Consider the following 24,931-nt stretch of genomic DNA (forward strand, 5'->3'; position numbering starts at 1 on the left):
TTTCCGCTCCCATGGAAACCGGAGGCTTTCCCAGCCCGGTGTCCACCGTACCGAGAACCAGACGTCCAGACCAGACGCGGTTTCGCCTCCCGATGCTTTATGTAGACCTCCGCAGCTCCGCCTCCACCACTCCTCTCACGCACACCGTTCCCCTCGTCTCCTTCCTCGTTCCCCACTCTCCACCACCATTGACGACGTAGAGCCGGTGAGAGGGTACAGTGATTCAGGATGCGGATGAGCTGCAACGGGTGCCGCGTGCTGCGCAAGGGGTGCAGCGACAACTGCGCCATCCGGCTGTGCCTGCAGTGGATCCGCAGCCCCGACGCGCAGGGCAACGCCACCGTCTTCCTCGCCAAGTTCTACGGCCGCGCCGGCCTCATCAACCTCATCGCCGCCGGCCCCGAACACGTCCGACCAGGTAAATATATATGCATCTAACTAAGCGCTGTAAATACACTTCTCGCGGATCGTCCCTCACTGTGGCGCGCTGTGCTCATGTGATGATCTCCATGTGTATGCAGCAATCTTCCGGTCTCTGTTGTACGAGGCCTGCGGCCGCATGCTAAACCCGGTGTACGGCTCGGTGGGCCTGCTCTGGTCCGGGAACTGGAAGCTGTGCCAGTCCGCCGTCGAGTCGGTCCTCCGCGGCATGCCCATCGCGCCACCACCGCCCGCCGCCACGGCCGTCCCGCCTCTCCGGACGTGCGACATCCGCCACGTCGCCAGGAGAGAAGCAGACGACCACGGCGCCGTGGCTGCCGCCGCCGGCCTCCACCGGTTGGCCAACAGCTCGCGGGGCCAATTCAAACGGTCCGCCGGCGCCCACAGGTCGGCAGGTTCCGGCTCCGGCATCGAGCTAGTCTTCTCCCAGCCGTCGGCGGCGGCCAGCATGCTGGTCGACGTCCGGATGGCGCAGCCGCTGAACTGGGCGCCTCGCCGCCAGCCGAGCCACGAGTACTCCGGGAGCCACGACGCCGTGCCGGAGACCGATAGCAACACCTCGGTGGACACCGTGGACGTCTCTCATGTCAGTCAGTCTGAACCGGAGCCACGACGAGAAATCGACGATGATGGGCGCGCGGATGGCCTGGACCTCACACTAGGCCTGCCGACGACGACGGTGCACAAGACCGAGCCGTCAGACGTTGACGACGGCCTGCAGCCTTGTCTCAGAGGCGAGCTGGCGAAGCTCGGCTTGGCGATCGCAGATTCTAGAGCTAGATAATGAGATCATGTCAATTCAGAGGGGCTTTTGATTGGCAAGGAACTCGATCGTCTTAGTATGTCTTGATCTGTAGGAGTCGCTTTGATGTTCTCTAGTTTTGGAAACATCGTGTAACAACAGTGCATGCCCTTTTTTTGCCTTTTCTGATGTATGATACTCCGTTTCGATCTTCTGTTCTTTCCCTTTATTTAACTTCAGATGTTTCAGACGCATGTCAGATCCTATATGTATCATGTATAGAGAGCTTTGTGTATATTGCATGCATGTTCATTTGTAATTATATGATCAATATACGTAGCACCTGATGATACAACTAATATAACTCTATCTCAATTCTCATGTAATGGTTTCCTTTATGACTATGAATTGTGATCAGTCCAGGACATGTAATCTGTGCTTGTCTATATATTGAAGTTTGGTTATTTTCCATTTTAGGTTTCCACATATGACGAAATATATGGTTATGCCGGAGCTGGCAACACGCTAACTAAGCCCTGAAATCAAATGGGTTTGTGCCCAGAAATTATTAAATGAATAAAATGTTCAATTTCCTGAATGCTACAGGAGGCTCCCGGTATGCTACAGCAGGCTTCCTAGTGCATGAGCTAGTATCTTCTTTATCCTGCAAACATTGATGGAAACAAAAGGATCACTGTGCTAAATCTTCTCCAAAGCCAACACGGTTTGCAGAAGCGAGCCTAGCTATCTGAACATTCCCATACATGGTGCGCACAACTTGTTCTTTGTAGGGGGAGAGAGAACCTTTTTCTTGGTGCACGCGGCGCCCCCACAAGGGGAGGTTCAATGTATATGGCAAAGGCATGTCGATGGGGAGGCAAGTTGCAGAAATAACAATGCCAGAGTTAGCTAGGGTTTGATCATCTCCAAGAGCTGACAAATGAAGAGCCGAGTTTTTTAGCCAATTTGCCAAGTAGCCGGTTAAGTATCTGCAACCAATGGTAGTAGTAGTGTTGTTTGATGCAAACATGGTACGATCTATACACAGATTCCTGGTGTCAAAATTGAACAGCGCACATGGCGTGCATCATGCATATACGCCATTATCCGATGAAACCATCGATTTGCATCAAGAATGGTATCTTTTACGTATTTTGCATGGTCATCTCTCTTGAGTTATTTGATTGATACACTCTACTATTTTGTTTGTCTTTCGTTCAGTTATCTTCCCCCCCCCCCCCAAAAAAAAATATGGATGACATAGTACAGATTAATGATGTATTTCCTGTATGTTGATTAGAAGAATATATAATTCATTCAAGAGATGAAGTACGTCTTATCCTGATTGCAAAATTAAAGTGTTTAAGTTCTTACGTTATTCAAGATCCGATGATGCTGGGGACAAAATTAGATTCCTGTGAATTCAGGGTGTATGTGCCATTATATTATATATAATGATCAGACACTCTACTCAACCTGCACATATTTCCAAAATGCTACAGTGAATTCTTGAGAAAGACATTCTCATGGCAATATTTCATGTTGAAGTGCTAAAGTTTTTCTTATATTTTTCTGAATTTTATTTCAAAAAAATATTTTTCTGAATAGGAAGCTAATTCTTTGTTGATGTACGCATCATTTAATTTCGTGCTCAGATAAACATGTGTAGTACATATACTCCACAGCGATCATAAGCAACTTCCATACAACTAATTAACGTACGTGACAAGGTTAATTAGTTTGTATTTTTATTTAAAATCCTGCAAGCAGATGTTGAAAGCTAATATATAGATCCATAGCAATAATTAACCAATCACTTATATATTGGCATATCTGATTGCATCTCACTTACGTATATCTAACACGCTTGTGCAGAATTTTACATAACTACGCCCATATGTTTACTGGAAAGTGGAAACCAATAACATGGTCGTATGGAATAATCAGAAGACAAAATCCAACAAACTTCAGCTACAATTCAATAAGGGTCTATACGAGGCTGGTTATGACTGGAGAGCTGTATCATCAGTCTAAATGTATATTCTCTGGGAACAACAGTTTGGACGGAGTATGAATTTTCTATGGTGCCCTTTTAGTACGGGAGTGAGTTTGTTTTAATATGTTACACCATATGTTTAGATTCTAGACATTACCCTACCTCTAATTAGGAAGTACAAGGCAACATTAATCTCTTAATCTCCCCTCTTCCCTCTTCTTAAAGTGTATCTCCCTTTACCAAACCGCCACATTTTAAAACTATGCCGTCGTCCTTGAAAAAATGAGGGATTCCGATAATCATTGTAGCAAAAACAAAAGATGAAGTATGTGTTTTTCTACTCTTGGTTGTTGAGTGGCTGCGTACCACTTATAATTGTATATTGTAGGTCGAATGCTGAATTGGGAAGCTTCTCTATGGAAAAGCCAACTGCTCCCTCCAAATAGAGCCAAAGCAAAGAAGTGGCAAACATAATGGCAGCAAAACACACAACTATCATGCTTGTCGATCGATTCAATAAGTGCAGCCTGTAAACAGAAGTTCTTGCATAAATTTGCCATGATTATCCAGAGAGAAAATTCTTCTCCTAAACTTTGTGGATGACAAGAGTCTCTTGCAGTCTTGCTTCGATTTCTTTTATTTTTGCCCTTGTATAATTAACTTCACTGGTTTTCTTATATTATGACATATTAGTCAGTAGCCATAAAACACGCGCACAACCCCAATTGCCACTATATGAGTTGTGCCCAAACAATTCCTCAAGTCTTACACACGGAGGTGCGTAGTATTTTTTTTCTTGAATTAGGCAGAGCACTGCCAATTCATTTAAGAAGGAAGCAAAGGCAGTTTACAACAAAGGTCTGATTACATGAATCATAACACTCACGCTCTTCAAGAAGTGCGTATTTCATCCTAAAAAGAATGCAAATCTCGCTTTTTGAGTAGTCAAACAGTTTCAAATTTGATCAAATTTATAAAAGAAAATACTAAATATTCACGTCTCCAAATAGATTTAGTATGAAAATATATTACATGATTAATCTATTACTATTTATTTTGTACCATAAATGTTAGTACTATTTTGTATAAATTGATCAAATTTAAAATTGGTTGACTTTTTGGGAAGCGAGAGTTGCATTCTTTTTTGGACGGAGGGAGTAGTGGGGTGTTCGGCTGGGCTCCAAATAAGTCACAGCCGGCTTTTTTTTACTGTTTGAACAGTAAAAATAGGGAGAAGTAAAAAAAATCTAGCTGAATAGCCGGCTACGGCTTATTTTGGCTCATTCGAACAGGCCCAGTAAATAGAATTAGAGGAATGCCTAAGGTTTTCTCTCTCCAAATACATCTATATAGGTATCTGATCGAATCTGAAACTTGTTTGTCGAGATCTTGGGCCGTCTTCAATGGTGCTGTCGAACTCGCCGGATGACGTGGAGGCAGTTGAATAAATTAAAATGGCAAAAATTTAAGTACAGATCGTGTCGGTGCATGGAGCAGCGTGGTAGAGAGAGGGTAGGTCCCGCATGCACTCTCGGAATGCCCTGCATGCACTCTCGGAATGCGTTTGAGACTATCGCTCCACTTCTCACTAGCTTGATGGTTAATCCCCCTTCTGTCACCTCCAGATCGAATAAAATATAACCTACGCTAGCGACGTCGTCAGCCATTGGAGAAGCCCTTAATCTTGGTCACGGCCGCACATCTTGAAACAATATATCCCCTTTTCTGAAGATGAATGTTAAATCAAGAAGTTGTAAGCTAGGGGCCGGGCCTGAGAACAGTGCTGGGGTCCATGCTCCGAATTCCGAAAATAAAATCGGTCAATTGAGCCCGCCGCACGTAACACGGCCTTGCTCCGGAGGAGAGAGAGCCCAGGATGCCTGGAATGCTTTACTTGGGCCGTACGACGACGGAACGCGAGCCCAAAAGTAAGATTGCGTTGCGCACCCTGAACACGCGTACGACGGCCCGCGCCGGTGGCGGTGCTGTTCCGAGCTCCCTGCCCGTGTCGTGTGGCGCCGCGTGAAGACGGCATATATGCATATGATCTGCCTCCCCAAAACCGTCGTCGGCATGCTAACAACTCATTCAGGCCAAGATCACATGGTAGCGACGATGACAATGCAAGGCCATCGTCTACAGAGCGATGGCAAGCGGAAGCGTTGAGAACAACAGAACGAAAAACACAGTGATCTCCCCATCCAGTGTTGGTTACCACTGCCGCGTGTACACTACGGACGGATCGATCCTGCAGTGGATCCAGAAACAAAATGGAGGTTCAACTTACTGGAGAGGAAAACTGTCTGCCCCCACAGAATGATCGCAAGCTAATAAGGAAGCCGGCATGGTCACTCACACCACCGACACAGGGGCCCGAGATGTGGTTGGTCTGTCGCTGCATGACGATCCTGACATGCGCATTCCGACCATCCACGCCGAGCCAATAGCCATGGCTCGCCCTGAAATTTCCCATCATTCTGTCCATGATTGGTTTGCTCCCATAAAAAGACAGGGAGCCCAGTTGGGTGACGCTTAATATAAGAGGATCGTCCAAAATATAGGTCGTTCTCCTACATGTGAGCACAACATGCATGCACATATGCGCTGGATACCATAGCTGGTGGATCCAGCCTTTGAGATACTACTACTGTACATTGCAAAATTGGTTGAGCGGAAAGTTTGCAGTAAAAAGAAAAGGAAAGATGTAAAAACAGTGTACATGAGTGACAATCTTCGGTGATGGTTTCTATTTTGAAACGGCCAACAATTTGTAGTCTTATGATAGTTATCTACTATAATATGTATTTTTTATGTTGGGAATGATGTTGTTAGCAATTTGTCAAAACTGTTCAGAAATAAAGACAAAAAAATATACTTAAACAATCCTCGGGCGGCACTTGAAAAATAAGGACTTATTGGCACTCGGAATAACTTCTGCCTGTTGGAAATATTGCAACTTTTGCAGTGAAAGCTCTATTTTCTTTGGATGAGGCACTTCAAATAATCTACTGCAGTAGTACGACATCCAGTAGCTTACGTATTATACAACGTCAATATAGTACGTGGCAACTAATGAGCTAGCTCCCCGAGGAAGTTCCGAAGTCAGTGACCAGATCCACCGATCGACTAAATTACTAGTAGTACTTCTTTAATATTATGAAATCCCTAGAGACGAACACAAAAAGGAGATGAGTTGGAGGAACGCAACGGTTGCAATTGACATCATCGAGCACAAAACTTTATCTTGAGTTGAGACATTCAATCGATGTCAAGAAGCAGTATAGGCCTATTAGAACTTATAAGTTGAAACACATCCCAAAAGCATGTACAAATTGAAGCAAACAAGCAAAGTACGCAATTTCATTTTTCAAGGCCAGTAGACATGTACTTGCTCGCATGGTTCGATGCTCAAAAGCAACCGTGGCTTTGCTCATCGATCTTCAGTATAGCTTGCAAGACATGCTTTCGAACTAACCAAAACAAATATAGCCACACACACGCACACTTGTAAGCTGTGGTTGCCAGCAGGCTTGACTGCTTGAGCTCAAGTTTCCGATCCTACCTGTTGTGAAGAGCATCGGGGCAGCTCGGAATCCGCCGCTTGTCGTCGCCGAACCGGGCGGCAACGGAAGGCGACGAAAAGCCTCCGGCGCCGCCGCCTGCAGGTATTGGCCTAGAGCCCAGGATGTGTGACCCTGCGACGGCGACGCTTGGACGGCGGGGCACCGGAACCGCAGCTGCTAGAAGATTAACGCCGCCATGGAGGCATACCCAGAAAAGGCACATGATGATGACAACTACAGAGTTCCTTCTCGGCCTCCTATTCGCCGCCGCTCGCATTGCATCGACGTCCGTGATATCTTCCCGTGCAGCTGCAGGCTGCAGCTAGCTGCAGGAAGAGAGAGAGAGAGAGAGAGAGAGAGAGAGAGAGAGAGAGAGAGAGAGAGAGAGAGAGAGAGAGGACGAGAAGGAAAGGAAGGAGGAGGAAGAGGAAGAGGGGTCGTTACTCGTTAGCACGCCGCAGCACAGGTGAAGCCGTGAAGGTGGGTGAGCCATCTGTTTCTCCGCACCGAAACAAAACAATGCGCGTGAGCAGCGGGAATCAAGGAGTATTGCCTGAAACGTTCCACACGAAAAACTTTGCGCGGCATGTTATACTAGTACAAGCCAATAGTAGTATGAAAATAATAGGAAAATGACTCGGTGTGTTACTGGTACTCGAAGAAGCGTTCAGAGTTTTCTTGGCGAGTCAAAAGCATTTTAAGTTTGACAATGTTGATGCTGATCCTAATTCCTGAGTGATAATGCCCAACTGAAAACCATGGTAAACTAAGCGAGTGCACAGTTCTGGATAAAAAGCGAGCGCACAGTTCTGGATAAAAAGCGAGTGCACAGTTCTGGATAAAACCATTGCATGATTGACTACTGCCGGCTGCTTAAAAAACCATCCACTTGTCGGCCGGGACCACTTCCTGACTTTGGTGAAACTAATTGATCCCTGTTCCCTTGAATGCAACTATATGAACATTACTGCACAAGTGTCCCTTTGATGCTGGTATAGTATTGGCTCTCTTTTGTATAGTAGTAGATTATGACTATCATTTAGCCATATTAGTTTAATCTTGTCCTACGTGCACCTAGATGTGTCAACGAAGGACCGTCATGCGGTTAAAGTATTGGTGGCGTTATTTGGAGCTAGCCGCAGTGCAAGCTGATGCACATGAGAGCACAAGCATTTGGGTCTCACGCTGAGGTACCGTCCCGCGCCACAGCCGGGGGTTTGCCCGGCTCAAGGCCGTTTCGACGACAAATCAGTGTCATTTTGCTAGCAATGTTTGTTGGGATTCTTAGCGTGAGCCTCCGTACTGCATGCTGTCACAAACATTGTAGTATTCAGTTTTTTTTATCCCTCAAAAACGTGCGCTGCTCTTGTTCGAGGAAAAGAGACTAGCAATATCATCCAATGCAAATTGGTCGCAGGTAAATATGGGTACGTTTTTGTTGTGTAGCGGGAGCCGGATGATCGACGGGACCGGAGCTCGACTTGATATGTCCGTGGACCACGGTCAACGACAAACCTCTATCTTCGTTTACAGTTGCGATGACGTGACATGTCGACGAGAGAGATAGAAACATGGAAAACAATACCCTTGCTCCTTGCCCCGCTCCTCAGCCAAAATAAAAATGTCCAGGGCCTTCCTCTCTCTTTTTTTCCCACAACAAAAACATGCATGCATTCCCGTCCAGATGGGAACACACAGTTGCAGTGCAGCAGCCCGGCAGCTCCTTCCCAGCAGAGAAACACTGCACGCCGTGCTGGGCTTCCGGCCTGCGAGCGAAGAAACCAGTCTCCAACGCCTTTCTGTTTGGGCTTCCATGGAGCCCACCAACTGTGCCGCGAGCCCGCCACAAGACCAGCCCAGCCGACGGCGGCTCCTCCACCTTCCTTCTGATTCATTCCCCCCTCTCCGCTCCGCTCGTACTCGCCGGCGCCGCGGTGCCGCCCGCCCGTGCGTGAAGCAAGGATCCCTTCCCTCCCAACCCCCAGTCTGAGGCTGCAGCCGCTTGAGGTTGCGGGAGGGCAACGCGGCGCGCAGGAGGCGAATCACGCCAGCCACCGCCGAAGCTGACGGTACGTAACCTAACCTCTGCACCCGAAGCCATGGCCTTCTCGTAGATGGCGCCGTATTCGTTTAGTAGTGCCGATTTGGTCTTTCTATGGCGCGGGGGATGCGTGGAGCAAGCAATTGGTATTTTTGTGCTGATTGGTTGCTGAGGCAATATGTCGAACATGTGGTGTGCGACGCTGCTTGGGAGGAGCGAGTGTTTATCCTGATTCTGGGTAAACTAGGTTCATTTCAACTGTGACTGAAAGGAGATGGTGGTAAAGTAGGTTCCCTGAACTGCTTGTTGTAACCCCTGTGGACTCGGTCTATGAACAGCAGGGCCCATGTATAAGATAATGTGAGGGAAGTCATAAAAGCCAACAGCTGCTAGAGAGAAGGGAATGAAGAAATCAAATAGAAGCTTTATTCCCTTGCTTGTTCGTCCTCGGTGGTGGCGGCGGCGGCGGCGATTCCATCTCACGTCACGGCGATCTCGTCGGCGGCCACGGGAGAATTTATCCGGTGAGAGCTTGTTATCTTCCTCACGTCCCGGTCCTCACCGCCGGTGGCCTCGGGGTTGCGACAATTGGTATTTAGAGCTAGCTTTTTCTCGGCGTGGGTACTCTAGTCATTGCTCTGCATCTGCGGCAGCATATCGGCGGTGTTGTGGCGGCGGTAGATCCATGGGGGTTCTGCAACGTGCGGCGGCGAACCGGGCTGCTCCGACTACGGTAACCGGCATGTCGATGTTTGATGCGGACGTGAACCGGGAGGCGCGGTGGTCGCGGCTACAGGAGGGGCTGAATCGGCTTCACACCCGCATCGAATCCATCGACACCACACAGCAGTGCATGGCGACGCAGTTCACCCTGGCATCCACGTCGCTGGATCAGGTGAGGAGAGGTCAACAAGTCATGGCGAAGCAATTGGAGACTATTGGCCAGGCTGTGGCAAGGCTCGCTTCCTCTCCGAGATTGAGGGCGATGGATGGATTTGAGGTGAGTCCTCCTGAACGTAGCAAAGGGGGCTTGATATTGGGGACACCAACGATGCCATGGAACTTGGGGCTGGGGGAGGAAAACGTGATGTGTGCTGTGGCAGGAGGCATACCCACCAGCTGTTTGACGGTTTGCCTGACTTAGAGTCGTGAGGAGATTATGGCGAGTGCTGATAGCAGTTACTTGCTGCAACAGGATTTTGTTGTACCTGATGCCCCTCAGGTGTTTGTGGAAATGTCACAGGAAGTGCAGACCAGGCACTAGATGGCTTGCCTTGCGTGAATGGTTGGTCTGATGGCAATGATAGAGAAGAAGGTGAAGTGGTTCCATGGTTGCAGGATCTGCAAGTAGCATGTGCTGCATCAAAGCTAGCAGGGTGTGAGGAAAACAGTTTCGTTGCTGTGCAGGTCACCAGGAATATGAGCACTGATGTTGATTTTTCATCACCATACTTAGAGTTTGGAGTCATTGATGCAAGCCAAATGTTTAAGGAAATGCCTCTTGAGGCTACATGGGATGAGGGGATGCAATCTGACATTCACTTGCATGAAGGTTTACTGAAGCAGCTTGCTCAAGGTGGAAATTGCTTTGTTGGTGTGGAGAGGAAACTAACTGATGAACCTGACACTAATTACTTGCACACTCAGGTGGTACTGCCTGAGCATGTTGAGTTTGTGGATTCAAAGGGAGCTGCATATGAGATGTTCAATGAAATATCATCTGAGAATGTGATATGGGATGAGGAGGTGATGCCATACCAGGATACAGACAACTTGTTGCAGCTAATTGTTTCAGGTAGAGAGCACTTGGACAGCGAGAAGGCAAAGTCAATAATTGAGTTCGATGATGTTGGGAGCATCATTTGGGATGAGGATATGCCACACAACCTTGACATGCACATCAATCTTTTAGAGCAGTTTGCTGATGTTAAGCAGGGACATGGAGACAATGATTTCCTCACTGAAGTTGGTGATTTACCATTGTTTCTACAGCATGACGTGGTCATAGCAAATGACATATTTGATGTGCTTGCTGTCCAGGAGCTGAACCTTGGCATTGAGAACTTGGTCAATTGTGAAGAAATGAAAGGAGCAAGTGTCTGCAGCTTTGAGAAGTGTGGAATTGATACTGCTCACTCACTGCTTGGCAACTTATCGTCGTTGGGAGGTTTCAGTCAGTGCAGTAATGTCAACAGACATGTGCTTGAGAAAATGACAGCATGGAGGTATGGTAGTTTTAGTCCAGGACAAAGTGAGCTCAGCGTGGTGGATGGCGAAAAATTACACAATGAAATAGCCCTCAAAACCAATGGCAATTTGCATCTGAAAGATCATGGAGCTGGTTTTGGTATGGTGTTGTCCTCTGCAGGGTGCATGGCAGAAAAAGGGAGTGCTCGTTATGTGATTTCTGAAATGCCACCATGGCGTCAAAATACTTTCAACAAAGGAAACTATCACATGAAAACTGATTATTCAGTTTTTGACAAAATATCTTCATGGAAGCAAAATGGTTTCAGTCCATGGAGTAGAGTCAACCAAACAGTGCTTGAGGCAATATCAGAGCGGAGGCATGGTGGAAAAGTAGCAGGTGTTTGTACCTCATCAATGGGCTCCCAAGGTGGATGTGAGCTAAACGGAAGGATTTGGGATCCGGGCATTCATAAATCAGCTTAGATAAGTTCAGTAATGAGTCATGACTGCTTTGCTTGCACAGACATGGTGAGAGAATGAGCCGGGGCTGCAGCTTAAATGAATCTAGTTATGACAGATGACCTGCTGAGTTCTTCAGAGAAGTTGGGCGGTAAAGACTAAGCAAAGAGTGGGCTATGCGGTTGCTTGGGGACAAGCAACTTTTCGAGGTGGCGGAAGTGTAACACCCGTGGACTCGGTCTATGAACAGCAGGGCCCATGTGTGAGATAATGTGAGGGAAGTCATAAAAGCCAACAGCTGCTAGAGAGAAGGGAACAAAGAAATCAAATAGAAGCTTATTCCCTTGCTTGTTCGTCCTCGGTGGCGGCGGCGGTGGCGATTCCATCTCACGTCACGGCGATCTCGTCGGCGGCCACGGGAGAATTTATCCGGTGAGAGCTTGTTATCTTCCTCACATCCCGGTCCTCACCGTCGGTGGCCTCGGCGACACTTGTGCTGCAACTTAGCGCGGAAACCAAGTTTTTTCTCTCACCGTTTGGAATTGGAGCAGGTTGCTGTTACTCTGGCGTGCCAGAGGTTTAACCAGCGTTGACTGCTCATAGGATTAGGAGTAGCTGGGTGTATAAGCATAAAGGTGGATTCTGTAGCTTGTGCTTTCATGTTCCTGCACAGTCATTGCATAAACATGCAGTTAGGACCATGGCTGAATTTACATTGCTTATCTTCAGTTTTACAACCTGTTTATCTTACTGCATTGTATTCTGATATGGTGGCCTGATACCTGACATGTTATTTTTCCCTAATCTGCTACAGAATCCGTATGCATATGTTCTTGATCACAGTCATTTGGATGACCATTTGTAGAGTTGGCAACAAGTTCGATTCTTTTGCATTAAGCCTATATGTGATAGAATTATTGGTCTTTGATAGCAGAAATTTTCTTGGATTGAAAAGGAGCTTGAATATTAGAATTGTCAGTTGGATATATGATGTGGAATTTTCTCAGTGTTCAAGATGGATAATAAATAATAAATCAATGCATAAGTTCATGTGCATTAATCCTACCTGACTGCCTATGATATAAACGGATTCACAACGATCATGTCTTTGGGTCAGATTTTTACATTTAACGTAGTCTGAGATTATTTGAAAAGGAAAGAAATACCACAAGCCTAACTGTTCTTTTTTTTATTTGAAAACGAAGCCTAACTGTTCTCGTTTTAGGAACCAGGAGGCACTGTAAAGTCTGAACAACTGAACCTCTCTTATCAACTTCAGCACATCGGTAGTATATTCATCACAAACTGTTCTCATTTCAGGAACCAGGAGGCACTGTAAAGTCTGAACAACCGAACCTCTTACCAACTTCAGTACATCAGTAGTACATTCATCAGCAAAGAAGCCAAGGATCGCGATGGCACTGCGGCGAGCACTGGGATGGTCGGAAGGGGAGGTGATGCGGCCAGAGTCAAAGCCCTGCTCCCGGTTGATGCGGCAGACTGCTGGCATATTCTCCGTTGGTGGTGGTCTGGCTTTCTGGGTGCTCTGCCGCCTTCACTATGGTCATTATTCTTATCCATCCAATCATCTCCCTCTTATATGTTTTTTGTACAATGATATGCATCTTGTGAGCAGTACTTGTTTAGTTTTCTCACTGTGCAAGATCTTTGGATCAAACCAGAGCTCAGACCATTTTGCTGACCATGTGCTTATTCTACAGGTCCAAGAATAACAGTTCCAAGGAGTCTCAGGTGGGCGTCATGCGGAGCAGTCTCTGTGAGCGCGACAACAGCCCTGCTTGTGCGGCTCTTCAGCCCAGAGTGTGAACCTCAGAACATAGCCGCATTTGACATACCTGAATTGAAGCCTGAATAGGTTATCTGAAGTTCAGAGTTAGTGTACTAAAACCTATCATGTTTTTTATCCGTGCATCCTGGACAGTTTCTGGAAGATACTTCTGCATCATGTAGCCTGCCGTAAAGATCTATGCCGTCGCTTGAATTTGCCTTACTGGCTATCATGTACGGTAGATTTGTCTCCGAATTATGAGCGGGTTCCTAAGCTTTCGAATGGAATATTATGTCGCTGAAATTCAGAAACAATCAAAGTTGCAATCCGTTGTGAGATATGCAGGTCCTTCACGCCAAAACATCTAGATGCCCTTTTAAGAAATATCTAGATGCCCAGAGAAGTTTTCAACAAACTGCGATCTATAGACAAAAACGGCATTCCAATTTTCATGACACGACAAAACATTTAGATGCCCTTTTAAGAGTTGATGAGGGCTCATGAAATGATGTTGCATCTCTTCTTATGAATACATGTCATCAGATCTACAGCAGCTCTGCATCTGCTATCTGGCCTGAGGCTCTGATCGAGCTCTGAAAGTAGTAGCCTGCAGGCAATCAGAGCATCAGACCTCAGCCTTGTGCTCGGGGCGGTGCGTGAACTCGAAGTCGACGTGGACGAAGGCGCGCTCGACCTCTGGCAGCTGCTCGAGCTTCTCCTGCAGCGACTCGCCGATGTCGTGCGCCTGGCTGAGCGGCATGTCCCCCGGGAGCACGATGTCCACCTCCACGAAGTAGTGCGTGCCGAAGGTGTAGGCCCTCACCGTGTCGATGTGCCGGATCTCCTCGTGGTGGTTCCAGATCAGGTACGTCAGCTTCGTCAGGTACTCCGCCGGCGCCGACTTGCCGATCAGCGTCCCCACGTTCTCCAGCACCGTCCGCGCCCATGTCGTGATCGTGTACAGCGCGATCTGCAAAGTTTTTTTTGTTAATTATTTTCATTCACGGCTCGCAGTTACTTATACTGATATCTGCAATGGAATTTCGCTCACCAGTATGGCACCAACAGGGTCCATCCACCATTTGAACCGGACGGCGAGCAGCGCCGCGACCAGGCCGACCGAGTTGGTGATCACGTCGAAGAAGTGGTCCTGGGCGTAGGCCCTCACGATCTCGTTCTTGAACGTCCGGCAGTAGAGCATGAGGAAGAACTTGACGACCGCGACAGAGGACATGCTGCCCACCATCCAGAGCTCTTGCTTGAGCTTGAAATTCGCGTGCTCCTGCCGTTGGGCCATCGCACAGGGATGATTAGTGTCAGCAATCAAATCAGAGAAAAGAGAAGGCACCGTCTCGTCTCAGATATGCTGCTGTGAGAAAGGTAAACCACCGATCATGTACCTGTGTGATGAGCTGGCGCCCTGATTCGATCAGCACTTGGAAGCCTAGTGTGCCCATTATTGATGCAAAGACTATTATGCCCTACAACAAAATGTCAAATCATTCAGTCTGCCGGGAACAAAAGTCAGACACTGTGAACGATTCAGGAATTATGGAATTCAGACTCAATCTGACAAAAAGATGATGCTTCGACAGTAAACTGATTCTCTGAAGAACGGAAAGGGAGCTAAAATCGAGCCAACACACGAACACACTTGAACGTGCGGCGCGCGGAGGGGCTCCTTGTAGCTCCTCTGCGCAGGCTGGTCAGATTGGTGTTGGTGGCCGGTTAGACCGGTTTCACCGGCGAGCCCGACGAAGAAACCAACGAACGCTCACCCAGGCGGGATCCCATCAAGGCAGGCGCACCTTGAGTTGTTTTGGGATTGGCAGGCCACCTAGAACATTCTCAGACAACGTAGAGACGAAGGAAGAACAGCAGATGGCGGTCTCCAAGCTTACTAGAGGCATCGGTCAGACCGGCCTGAGAACCGATCAGATCGGCTGGCGTGCTGCCGGTATTCTTATTTTTATCTTGCCCCTCGAGTGTCAAAGTCTTTGCTGCAACTTGAGGGGTCTTCTTCGGTGGTACCTTCTTCTCAGGCCTCTCCTCTCCAATGATTACATTCTTCCCTTTGGCTTTTTCAGCTTGATCCGGCCGAATAAGCACTTTGGGATTTGTCAACTCAAGAGTGTTTATAGGAAAGGGATTTTGATCAATCTGTATTCCGTGAAACTTCAATCGTCCTTCTTTGATGGCCGATTGTATTTGTCTATGGAAAACATTGCAGTCATTAGTTGAATTATGCCACTTGCAATAAGCATGCCACTTTAATTCATCAACTGGAGGTATATATGAGAAAACTTAATCTTTCCAGCCTTCACTAGTTCATCAAAGATTCTATCACATTTAGACACATTAAAAGTGAATTTCACCTCATCTTGCCGATTTTTATGGGCAGGCTTGAGAGAAACACAATTGCTTGGTGTATCTTGTGGTGACCATACAAACTCAACAGTATACACATCTTTACTCTCATCGTCCGAGGATTCATAATTTAGCATACGCATATTAGAACGATTAGATTTGAGCCGAGTATCTTTACTTCGGCTTTCTTGAGCCAAAGTTCTTTGCAAAACTTGGGTAATATTAGCAAATTCATGACCTTCTAATCTTTCTCTAATATGGAACCGCAATCCATTAAAAGCTAATTCAGCAAGATCCCTCTTGGAGATAACAAGACTATAACAAAGGTTTTTTTTATCTCTAAATCTTCTAATATAATCAGCAATAGTTTCATCATACTTTTGCCTAAGTGATGTTAAATGACTCAATCGTAACTCAATATCTCCACTATAAAAGTGATCATGAAATTTTTGCTCTAATTGCTCCCAAGTATGAATAGAATCAACAGGTAATGAAGCAAACCATGAAAAAGCAGTTCCAGTTAAAGATAAAGAGAATAATCACACTTTCACTTCTTCTATGGAAGTAGCCTTTCCTAATTGAGCAAGATATTGGCTAATGTGCTCCCAAGTAATTTTGCTATCATCCCCGCTAAATTTCACAAAATCAGGACAACGCCAACTAGAAGTATAAGAAACCAAATCAAAGCTAAAGGGATACGGCTTTTGATATGTACGGGTTTTATGTTTCACTTCTATTCCATAATTCTCATTCATTTGTTTAGCAAGATTGGTATTAAACCTATCAATAATTTCTTGAACAGTGGTTGGCCTAGATGATTGCGATATAGAAGCATTCGATTGCAAAACATTCTGTTGTACAAGTGGATTAGGAACATTACGTTGCAAACGGCTACCAATTTGTGACATGAAACCATATGAAATACCCACTCCAATAGGAACCATGGGCAGAGTACCATGAGCTACTATAGTATATGGAGCTACAAAATTAGGAACCTCACTAGATTGGCCAGAGCCAGTCTGAACGGGAGGTATAGTAGCTATAGGCTCCAGATATGATGCATATGGAACCATAACACCTAGACCGGTCTGACCGGTTGGACCATGCAGTCTGACTGGTATTATCTGACCAGATTGAGGTGGAAGTGTTTATCCCACAAAATAGTTCGACGGTATGCCATACTGAGGCAATGTTGCTGATGCACTTCAAGATCAGATGCAACATAATTACCCCCCTCAATTCATTTATCATTGCTCTTATCTACCATATCTTGTACACTTTTAGTTATCAATAAGCACAAATTGTCTATTACAGTAATAAGATCATTCACGGTAACAAAAGGAGATGGCGATGATGATATGCTCACATTGGTTTTCACCTCGAGTGGTGGAGTATCAAAAGTGTTGTTTGAGGTAGAAGCGAAGTCAATCTCCTTAATCTTCTTGACCGTGCCTCTTTGATCAACTTCAAAACTCGCAATCGCCGCTTGCAAGTCCTCTGCATTGTGCTTCTTCTTGCACTCCTCCAGCATCTGGCGGACCTCTTTAGGAAATTGCTTGAATGTCGGGTTCATGATGTTCTTGGCGTTGACATTGGAAAGATCATCTTCACTGTCAATTGCAATCGATGTCTTTCTTCTTCTTCCCCAGCAGAGTCATCAAAATGTGTTGGCGCAAAAATCAGGTCAACACACGAACGCACTCGAACGTGCAGCGCGCGAAGGGGCTCCTATGTGCGGGCCAGTCAAACCGGTGTGGGTGGCCGGTCAGACCAGTTTCGCCGACGAGCCTGGCGAAGAAACCAACGAACGCCCACTCGAGAGGACCCCGTCAGGGTAGGCGCACCTTGGGTTGTTCTAGGATCGGCAGACGTCGTAGAGATGAAGGAAGAACAGCAGATGGGATTGGAAAAGCTAGAGCAAAGAGAAAAAGGAAAACAAGGCAAAAATAGTAGATTGATAATATTTTGGATCGATTGGATCCCCTCAATCGGCCGTGGCTCTTTATATTTATAGGGAGGGGGGTTCTGTCCCATTAGGAGTCGAAATCCTAACAAATTCCATGTCAAAATACAACTCCTAACTCGGACTACACAGATCAAACCGGTCTGACCGCCCTAGCCAGACTAGTTTTCATGGATGTAGATCTTCCAGAGATCATAACTCTCTCATCCAAACTCCAAATAGAACGTTCTACGTATGTATTTTGATTTACTCGACAAGAGATACACAATGGTTAAGTCCAATTTGCATTTGGAGCACTTTGGTCAGACCGGTATGACCGGTTTAGTGACCGGTCTGTTTAGATCCTATCAATTTTAGTCATCAACGAGATCACATTTTTTTCAGAACCGTGAAGGTACTTTTGTGATGCAAAACAGAGATCATCTTAAATTTTTAAAGAAACCGAAGTAATTCAGTTTGACGAACAAGGTCCTTACCACTGGCTGCATGCGCCTCTTCCCAATCGGATAGCTGTACTTGTTCGGCTTTTTCATAGCATGTGCCGTAAACCAGAGTATGAAACCTGACAGAAGGTCCAGCAGAGAGTCCAGTGTCGACGCTATTACTGCCATGGATACACTTTCAGCCGAAGCAACGACTTTTGTAACAAAGAGGATCAGATTGATTATATTCGACAGGTTAATAGCAAATCTTTCGCTCTTTGCCAATTGCCTTAATTCTTCCTAAGAACAAAAGGAGAGGATTCAGTCAGTATCTTGTAAGGCAAAACACAACATACATTACAGTAAATCTGTAGAATGCACTTGCACCTCGGTAGGAGCATTCTGGTCCAAGCCCCCAACTTCATTCATGGTCTCCATCTCGTTGAAATCCTTCAGTAGATTCTCCTGTTTCTTGTAGTACTTTGCGATCTTCCTCTGCTTCCCTGAAATTAGGAACTGGACTGTCAGAGGTGATGACTGATGAGGTGGTGCACTATGAAGCAGAACATAAGGGAACGCATTGATCAACCAAAGGTAACTTCAGAACAGTGTTTCGACCAAAGGATTCAGCACGCCTACATCAGCTTTTACTAAGGGAAAACAAAGCAAAATCGCCATCTGACTGTACACATGTTCCAGTATCACCACACCAGTAGGCAGTAGGTTAAGAATTAAGATCACAAATGCAATTTAAGAAGCCGCTTTGAAGGTACGTCCGAAACACAGTGGATACTTGATAGTTATGCCATTCAGCTGCAGATGGTTCCTGGAAAGAACGAAATAACAGGGTCTTCCAAGGTCACTCAACCTCGACAAACCAGCTGATTACGGAGATCATCGAAGAGGGACAAGCGTGGATTCAGGCAGGGGCGAGGCACCTTGCTGGAATTGGCTGGCCTGCAGACAGTCGATCTCTACGGGAGGATAGTTCCCAAGCATAGTTCTTTTCCCTCTCCGGTTATTAAATTTCTTGTATAATGTCAATTTGTAAGCGAATCCGTGTGCGTGTGCTTGGTAGGCCCGTGTTTTAAAAATGTTCATTAATCTTTTTCTTAATACAAATGATACATAACTCTCCTGCATATTCAATCTTTTCAATCTCTTTCTTAATACAAATGATACGTAACTCTCCTGCGTATTTTCAAAGACAAGGAAAACCATGTGTAGCAAAGCGACGATTATGAGTGGCGACCAAAGGAAGTGAAAACATGAGAAGCAAAGACTTGTCGCGATCATGTTTTCCCCTGCAATACTAAACGGCGTCCATATTGTCGCTGCTCCCAGGATTTAGAGTATCATCCATGTTGTCGTAGAAAAAATTAATGGCCGCTAACCATGAATGCGGCGTACAGCGTTACGGTCGCACACAAAAGAACAGGAAATTCAGAATCAATGCCATAATCCATGAAGGCCCCAGTAATCAACGAGGTCTAGTAGATGCTAGCTCAGTTTCGGATGCGCAGCTGTGGTTTTTCGTCTGAGGATTTCCTCGTTCTGCTGTTGGGACTGGGACGACTGGCATAGGACGACAGGGAGGGAAGCAAACAACAATGCGAAAGAGACAAGAGAGAGGGCACAGCGCACCGTGCGAGCCGCCGAAGATCCTGGCGTATAAGGGCGGCTGGCGATGGAACCTGTCCGGGACGTGGAACTCGCTGCCCATGCGCAGCCGCCACGACCCGGCCTCCTCCCCGCTCCCGTCGCGGCCGCGTCCTTGGCTCGGGCTCCCCATGGCCCTCTCCGCCCGCTGTTGGAATCAACCCGCTGATGGCTTAGCTGCTCTGCTAGCTAGTGCGTGAGCGCGTGCAACTCGTCTCGGCTCTGCTCCGCCGCCAAGCTCCCCGTCCACCGCCTCGCAGGATTTATCAGGGATCCCCCCGCGTGCGTGTGCCCAAGAACGGAAAGGCGCGCGGCGCAACGGAATCGGCTTGGCCTCCTTTCCTTTGCCGCATTGGGCGTCGCCGAGTTGGGCATGGCCGGTCGCATGGGGCCATGGGCGCGCCGGGAGGAAAGTGCCGCGTGTTCTGTCCAATCCCGAAGCATCCAGCGCGGCCTGGGACCCGGACTCCCCAGGCGTTTCCCTGTTTCGCTGCTTCCCACTTGGCCCCGTCGCTGCCTACCGCGCAGTCGCCACGGCCTCCTTTTCCGTTTCCGGGGAAAAGAATGCGACGGACAGCATGGGCACGTGACACGTTTAGGTTAGCGAAGCCATCGTTCTGATCTGCTGCCCTCACCGAGAGGCGAGAGCACGAGACAGAGTTGGAGACGGCAAAGCAACACAAGCAGATGAGCGTGAGCCCAGCTGGCGGGTCGAGCCCCGTCGGACTGGACCACCTCGCACGCCGACCGTCGACGTGGGCGGCGCCGGCGCCAAGTGGCCGCCGCGGGCGAAGGCGACGCACGTGAGCCTCGGCCTCGTGTTTGCAGCGGCGAGCCGATGCCAGACGCCTGGAAAGGATGCCTTAGAAAGAGGAGGAAGAGATCCCCGTTCCCAGGCTAGGAGAATAGGAGGACACCGCGCAAAGACGATGTGAACAAGATGACAACGTCGACCTGCACCGCCGCTGATCCCTTCAGCCTCCACCAGGCGCGCACTACGGTTTACGTGACACGACGACTAGATTACTCTCGCTAAAATTTAGCAGCTAAAATTCGCTAAAATTTAGCCGCTAAAATTCGCTAAAATTTAGCCGCTAAAATTCGCTAAATTTTAGCTGCTAAACTTTAGCAAGAGCTGTTTGGATACTCTTGCTAAAAGGCATTTAATGAGCTATAAAAAGACCTAAAGGTGCGCAGGAGGGGGAGACAAGCAATAAATGAGGGGTATATGTTGTCCAGCTCACCTTTTAGCAAGTTTTAGCAACTAAAAACTTGCTAAAGTGCTCAACTTTAGCAAATTTTAGCAAGGGTGTTTGGCAGTTTAGCAGCTAAAAGTTGCTAAACTTTAGTCTAAAGTTTAGCTAGGTGGAAAGAACCGGCCGGTGCAGCAGCTGTGGAAACTTTTTGCCCGGCGGACATCATCATCGATCGGTTTCGAATGTCAAGTTGTAGTGTGCTAGCGTAGGAGTTCTTTTTATCTCCGTATCGCTTTGCAAATTCCCGTGGATCCTGAGTGCAGATCGACGGGTTCTGTGGGAGCTTCTTGGATGTTTCCGTACTGAAAGTGACAGTGACATGTGGTAGGAGTAGCTCTTAATTTTATAGATTGCCGAAAGCAGTTCGTTGCGTCTTGGTTAGTTACCTAAAGTTGTCTAGGAGTGGTTATCTTCTGCCACCAGTCTTGCATCGTTCAGCTGGCTTAGCTTGTTCCTATTTGTGGTGCATTTCAGATTAACTTTTTGACGGCGCCTCTTGTCTTTCGGCTACGTTTTGACCGCCTCGCTGAGACACTTACTACCAGAGGGATGATCTTGCCCGAATCGATCGCATTTAACTACTGGTCTACTATCACTGCAAAAATGCACGAAGAGGAGACGTGCATATTCGTGGCTTGCCAACAATATGCTTACGCTGCCAGTGTCCAGGTGGTACACGCATTCTGTGCTGCTCCTGGCTACCTTGCAGTATTTTGCACGGATCATTCTTTTTCATCGAAAAAGGAGACACGTGCATCGCCAAATCCGGGGAGGCGGCCGAGTTGCGTGCGTGCAAATTAAGCGATAAACTGCATGCTGCGTACGTGGAAGCAGATCTGGGGACGCGGCAGGCCAAAATTCTGGTTGCGTGCCGGCTGAGGTAAATTCGCCGATAGATTTGATATGTTTATACTTTAGCCCCACACGATTGGATTTCTCGCTCTAAGTAAGTGACATCATGGTTGGTCGTCTTGTGATTGCCAAGCTAACAAGAGAATCAGGGATCACTAGAGATGCCCTCGACCGTGTCATGGCATGCTAACAAGACGGCACTTCAATTGAAACGCCGCCTTCCGGTCAAGAAAAACAAGAAAAGTGGCAGCATAGGTCTAGCTTGCATCGTTTTTCAAAAAGAAAAAAAAAAGGTCTAGCATCTAGTAGCTTTTGCATGCAGCTTGGAGACCCCACTGCAATTTTCGTTCCATTTCCCTCTTCAGCAAGGCCAACTCCATAGGTTATGATTTTTTTATTTTTTTACGGGAGGGTTAAGAAATTTCACATCAGTCCAGTCACTAGACCTTTTTTTTTTCTCTTTTACTTCTGACCGACTCTGACTAGATTGCTTTCTGGAGTATATATGTACATTCAATTATTAGTACGAGACATAACGAAACTAAAATCTTTTCAATTTATAGTACGTTCGGAATAATGTCCATATTCAGAATACGTAAGCAGATGGCAATGTAACTCACTTTTTGCAGGTTCAAACGTAAAAATAAACGATTTTTTTAAAAATAAATCACTGGACGTCTGGAACGAGCCTAAGCGTTGTCTAACTCGTGCATGCAACAGTTAAAACTATACTGATGCCTTCCTTTTCATTTCCTCCCATAATTTCTTAGTGTTATATGAATCCAAGTATCTAACGCGACAGCTACTTGGATTCTTTCCTGTAATTGTTTGTCCAATGCAGGGGGCGCTTGATGCATGGCTGGTAAAGTGGTGAAAAAAGTTCTCACAAGTATATTCAGTCCTCATTGGACTGCACTAAGCGCCATTCTAGTTTGTTGTTACCATCGCCGGTTCGCCATGGTCTTTTGGTGGTATTATCCTGGAAGTTCACTACTAACTGAGATCACTAGAGAATAATTCTGCTTAGTGTAGCAGTTGCAATCAGTTTCTGTTTCTCCCAAAAGTCCCAGCTTGATCAATTTGTCATGACACTGAACGGCGGCGAACAAAGAGAGTACAAATTCGCAACAAATGCAGTGGGTGGTGTTGCATGGCAATACGAGGAACTAATAATCGCGCCATTAATCTGCCGCTGAACGGAATAACATTGCAAGATGATAGGATCGGAGCACTGCAATGCGGCAGGCAGAGGAGAGGGGCGAGTCGAGGGGTAGTGAGGTACCGTACCGTGGCTGCGGAGGAAGACCCTGGTGACGAAGGGCGGCTCCTTGGGCCGCTCCGGCATGTGGAAGTCGCTGACGTTGAGCCGCCACGACGCCGCCGGCCCCGCCGCTATTTCCCCGGCCTCCGCCGGCGCCCCCTGCCCCTCCTTGTTCTCGCCCATGCCGCCCGATCGATCGGCAACAATCCACAGCCAAGCAACAAACCAACTAACCGAGGTGCACGGCGACGGAAGGAGGAAGAGGAGGAGGAAGAAGAAGTGGAGTAGCAGCAGATCTAATGCATGCGCAACTGCCGGAGAGAGATGCGTGCTACGCTTTAGATCGAGCGGTTGGCGGCACGGGGAGCAGTGCACGCGGAATGCATGCGCAACTACAGGCAGAGGCAACAGGGGAGATCGAGCAGTGCACGCGCAGCAACGGCAGGCGGGGACGGTGGTGAGGCGCGCGCGTCCGTTGCCGGCTTGCTGCTTTCCCCCCCGCTCCCCGGTGCTCTCTTATGCGAGAACGCGCGCGGAGGCAGAGGCAACAGGGAGAACTGAGAAGTGGCGCGGTTGGGGTTTCGTGACGAGCGGCTGATGGCTCGATGGAGTTGGTGCGCCGCGCTTTGTACCCTAGCGCCCGTCGGGTCGCCTTTGTTGCAGAGCTCGTTGAGTCATCGGGTCATCGCGCACACACTGACTCGGGTCACCAGCTAGCCAGCCGGTCCGGTCGGGTCACAGCCTCCGGCCTAGCTAGCCGACGCGCGCCAAAGTGGGAGGTGATGCGGAGGGAGGGAGGACGTCATCGATCAGCTAGCCGTCGTGCCCGGGCGGTGCTAGCTCCTGCTGCGTGGCACGCATGCACTTTCACCTCGGCGGCGTGCAGCGCGCCGTGCCGCGCGCGGTGGCGGGTTAATCTGTCCAGGAACGGATCGGATCGGATCGTACGTGTTTCTCGCTCGGTTCCGGATGGGGACGACGACACTGTTCGTCGGTGGGCACGTTTGTAGTTGTACACAAGCAAGCGCGGACGTCACGTGTCTCACGGATGTACGAATGGATCCCCTTGGCGGATCTGGCGCGGCGGCTAGATAGGTACCGCCGCCGGAAACGTATCGATGTACCTCCCCGTGCGCAGCGCGGGCTCCTGGCCTACAAAAAGGCGGAGGATATGCTCCTGTGGCATAAGATCCAACCACAGCCAGCTCCACACAGACAGGTACCAGCTGCACCTTACTATCCATGAAGAACACCGTCAGTACGTTGGGCGTCCAGACGAATTTAGGGATTGGTAATAGGCCCAATGAATGTCCTGCGGGAGCACTATCACCATCACGGAGACGACCGCACCAACGTTTGACGCTTTGATCCTCGTTAACGTCGTCAAAGAGCACTTGTAACTTACTACTACTATTGGAAACTTCTTGTAAACCTCCATGCCGTAGAACCCATCATCATTGCTAATAATTATACCTAAATTAACCCGTAACCTCCATCTGAATGGCGGCCCGATTCCTGATTCCTGATTTACAAGTGCTGATGATGGGTTAATTTACATCAGCAATTTATTCCATCCGAATGGCGGCCCGATTCCTGATTCCTCCATCTGAATGGCGGACCATCATCATTCCAGGAATCCAGGCCCCATTCCATCCAATTTGGACCTCACCGTATCATGCATGGGCCAAGATGTCGGCCCAATTCTGGATTTCATGGGCTGGGTCACTCACTTCTATTATGCTGGGCGCGATGTCCCTCTTACACATGGGCCTCAGCCTCACCGATGCAGATGAGGATCGATGACCTCTTAAAAAAAAAGATGAGGATCGATGATACTGGGCGTTACTTTTCAGAAAAAGATGATACTGGGCGTAGCGCCGGGGCCGGGCCGGGGAGACAGCGAAAGAGAGAGGATTGGCGGCAAGCCGGC

General features: G+C 47.8%; 3 protein-coding genes across 6 annotated transcripts; 2 read left to right on the forward strand and 1 right to left on the reverse strand.

Annotated features, from left to right (window-relative positions):
- Positions 1-37: 37 nt before the first annotated feature.
- On the forward strand, positions 38-1,478 carry LOC117858423 (uncharacterized). Its single transcript, XM_034741489.2, has 2 exons — positions 38-418; positions 522-1,478. The coding sequence occupies exons 1-2, from the start codon at positions 229-231 to the stop codon at positions 1,223-1,225; spliced, it is 894 nt and encodes a 297-aa protein (XP_034597380.1). The 5' UTR covers positions 38-228; the 3' UTR covers positions 1,226-1,478.
- Positions 1,479-8,164: 6,686 nt separating this feature from the next.
- LOC117857431 (uncharacterized) lies at positions 8,165-12,845 on the forward strand. Of its 3 annotated transcripts, XM_034740089.2 has the most exons (3): positions 8,819-9,307; positions 9,437-11,864; positions 12,658-12,697. In XM_034740089.2, the coding sequence occupies exon 2, from the start codon at positions 10,203-10,205 to the stop codon at positions 11,454-11,456; it is 1,254 nt and encodes a 417-aa protein (XP_034595980.1). In that variant the 5' UTR covers positions 8,819-9,307; positions 9,437-10,202; the 3' UTR covers positions 11,457-11,864; positions 12,658-12,697. The 3 variants fall into 3 exon arrangements, 1 of the variants encoding a protein (XP_034595980.1); XR_011898168.1 differs by lacking the exons at positions 8,819-9,307; positions 9,437-11,864 and adding an exon at positions 8,165-8,811; XR_011898169.1 differs by lacking the exons at positions 9,437-11,864; positions 12,658-12,697 and adding an exon at positions 12,753-12,845.
- A 780-nt stretch (positions 12,846-13,625) lies between these two features.
- On the reverse strand, positions 13,626-23,590 carry LOC117857432 (metal tolerance protein 7). 2 transcript variants are annotated; one of them, XM_034740090.2, is made up of 6 exons: positions 23,028-23,590; positions 18,361-18,476; positions 18,028-18,273; positions 14,622-14,702; positions 14,273-14,503; positions 13,626-14,191 (listed from the first exon to the last, which is right to left on the reverse strand). In XM_034740090.2, exons 1-6 carry the CDS (start codon positions 23,182-23,184, stop codon positions 13,847-13,849), a joined length of 1,176 nt encoding a protein of 391 aa, XP_034595981.1. In that variant the 5' UTR covers positions 23,185-23,590; the 3' UTR covers positions 13,626-13,846. The 2 variants fall into 2 exon arrangements, with proteins under 2 accessions (XP_034595981.1, XP_034595982.1); XM_034740091.2 differs by lacking the exon at positions 23,028-23,590 and adding an exon at positions 19,618-20,177.
- Positions 23,591-24,931: the final 1,341 nt, after the last annotated feature.

This window comes from Setaria viridis, chromosome 5 (genome assembly GCF_005286985.2).
Source record: "Setaria viridis chromosome 5, Setaria_viridis_v4.0, whole genome shotgun sequence".
Lineage (NCBI taxonomy): Eukaryota > Viridiplantae > Streptophyta > Magnoliopsida > Poales > Poaceae > Setaria > Setaria viridis.

What these genes read in the sequence shown, in the direction of transcription:
- LOC117857431 (XM_034740089.2), top strand. Translation starts at nt 10,203, where the DNA reads ATGAGCACTGATGTTGATTTTTCATCACCATACTTAGAGTTTGGAGTC.
- LOC117858423 (XM_034741489.2), top strand. Translation starts at nt 229, where the DNA reads ATGCGGATGAGCTGCAACGGGTGCCGCGTGCTGCGCAAGGGGTGCAGC. An exon ending in CCCCGAACACGTCCGACCAG is followed by an intron (nt 419 to 521) that starts GTAAATATATAT and finishes ATGTGTATGCAG; the next exon opens with CAATCTTCCGGTCTCTGTTG.
- LOC117857432 (XM_034740090.2), bottom strand. Translation starts at nt 23,184, where the DNA reads ATGGGCGAGAACAAGGAGGGGCAGGGGGCGCCGGCGGAGGCCGGGGAA. An exon ending in ACCAGAATGCTCCTACCGAG is followed by an intron (nt 18,274 to 18,360) that starts GTGCAAGTGCAT and finishes TTTTGTTCTTAG; the next exon opens with GAAGAATTAAGGCAATTGGC. An exon ending in ACCCTGTTGGTGCCATACTG is followed by an intron (nt 14,192 to 14,272) that starts GTGAGCGAAATT and finishes AAAACTTTGCAG; the next exon opens with ATCGCGCTGTACACGATCAC.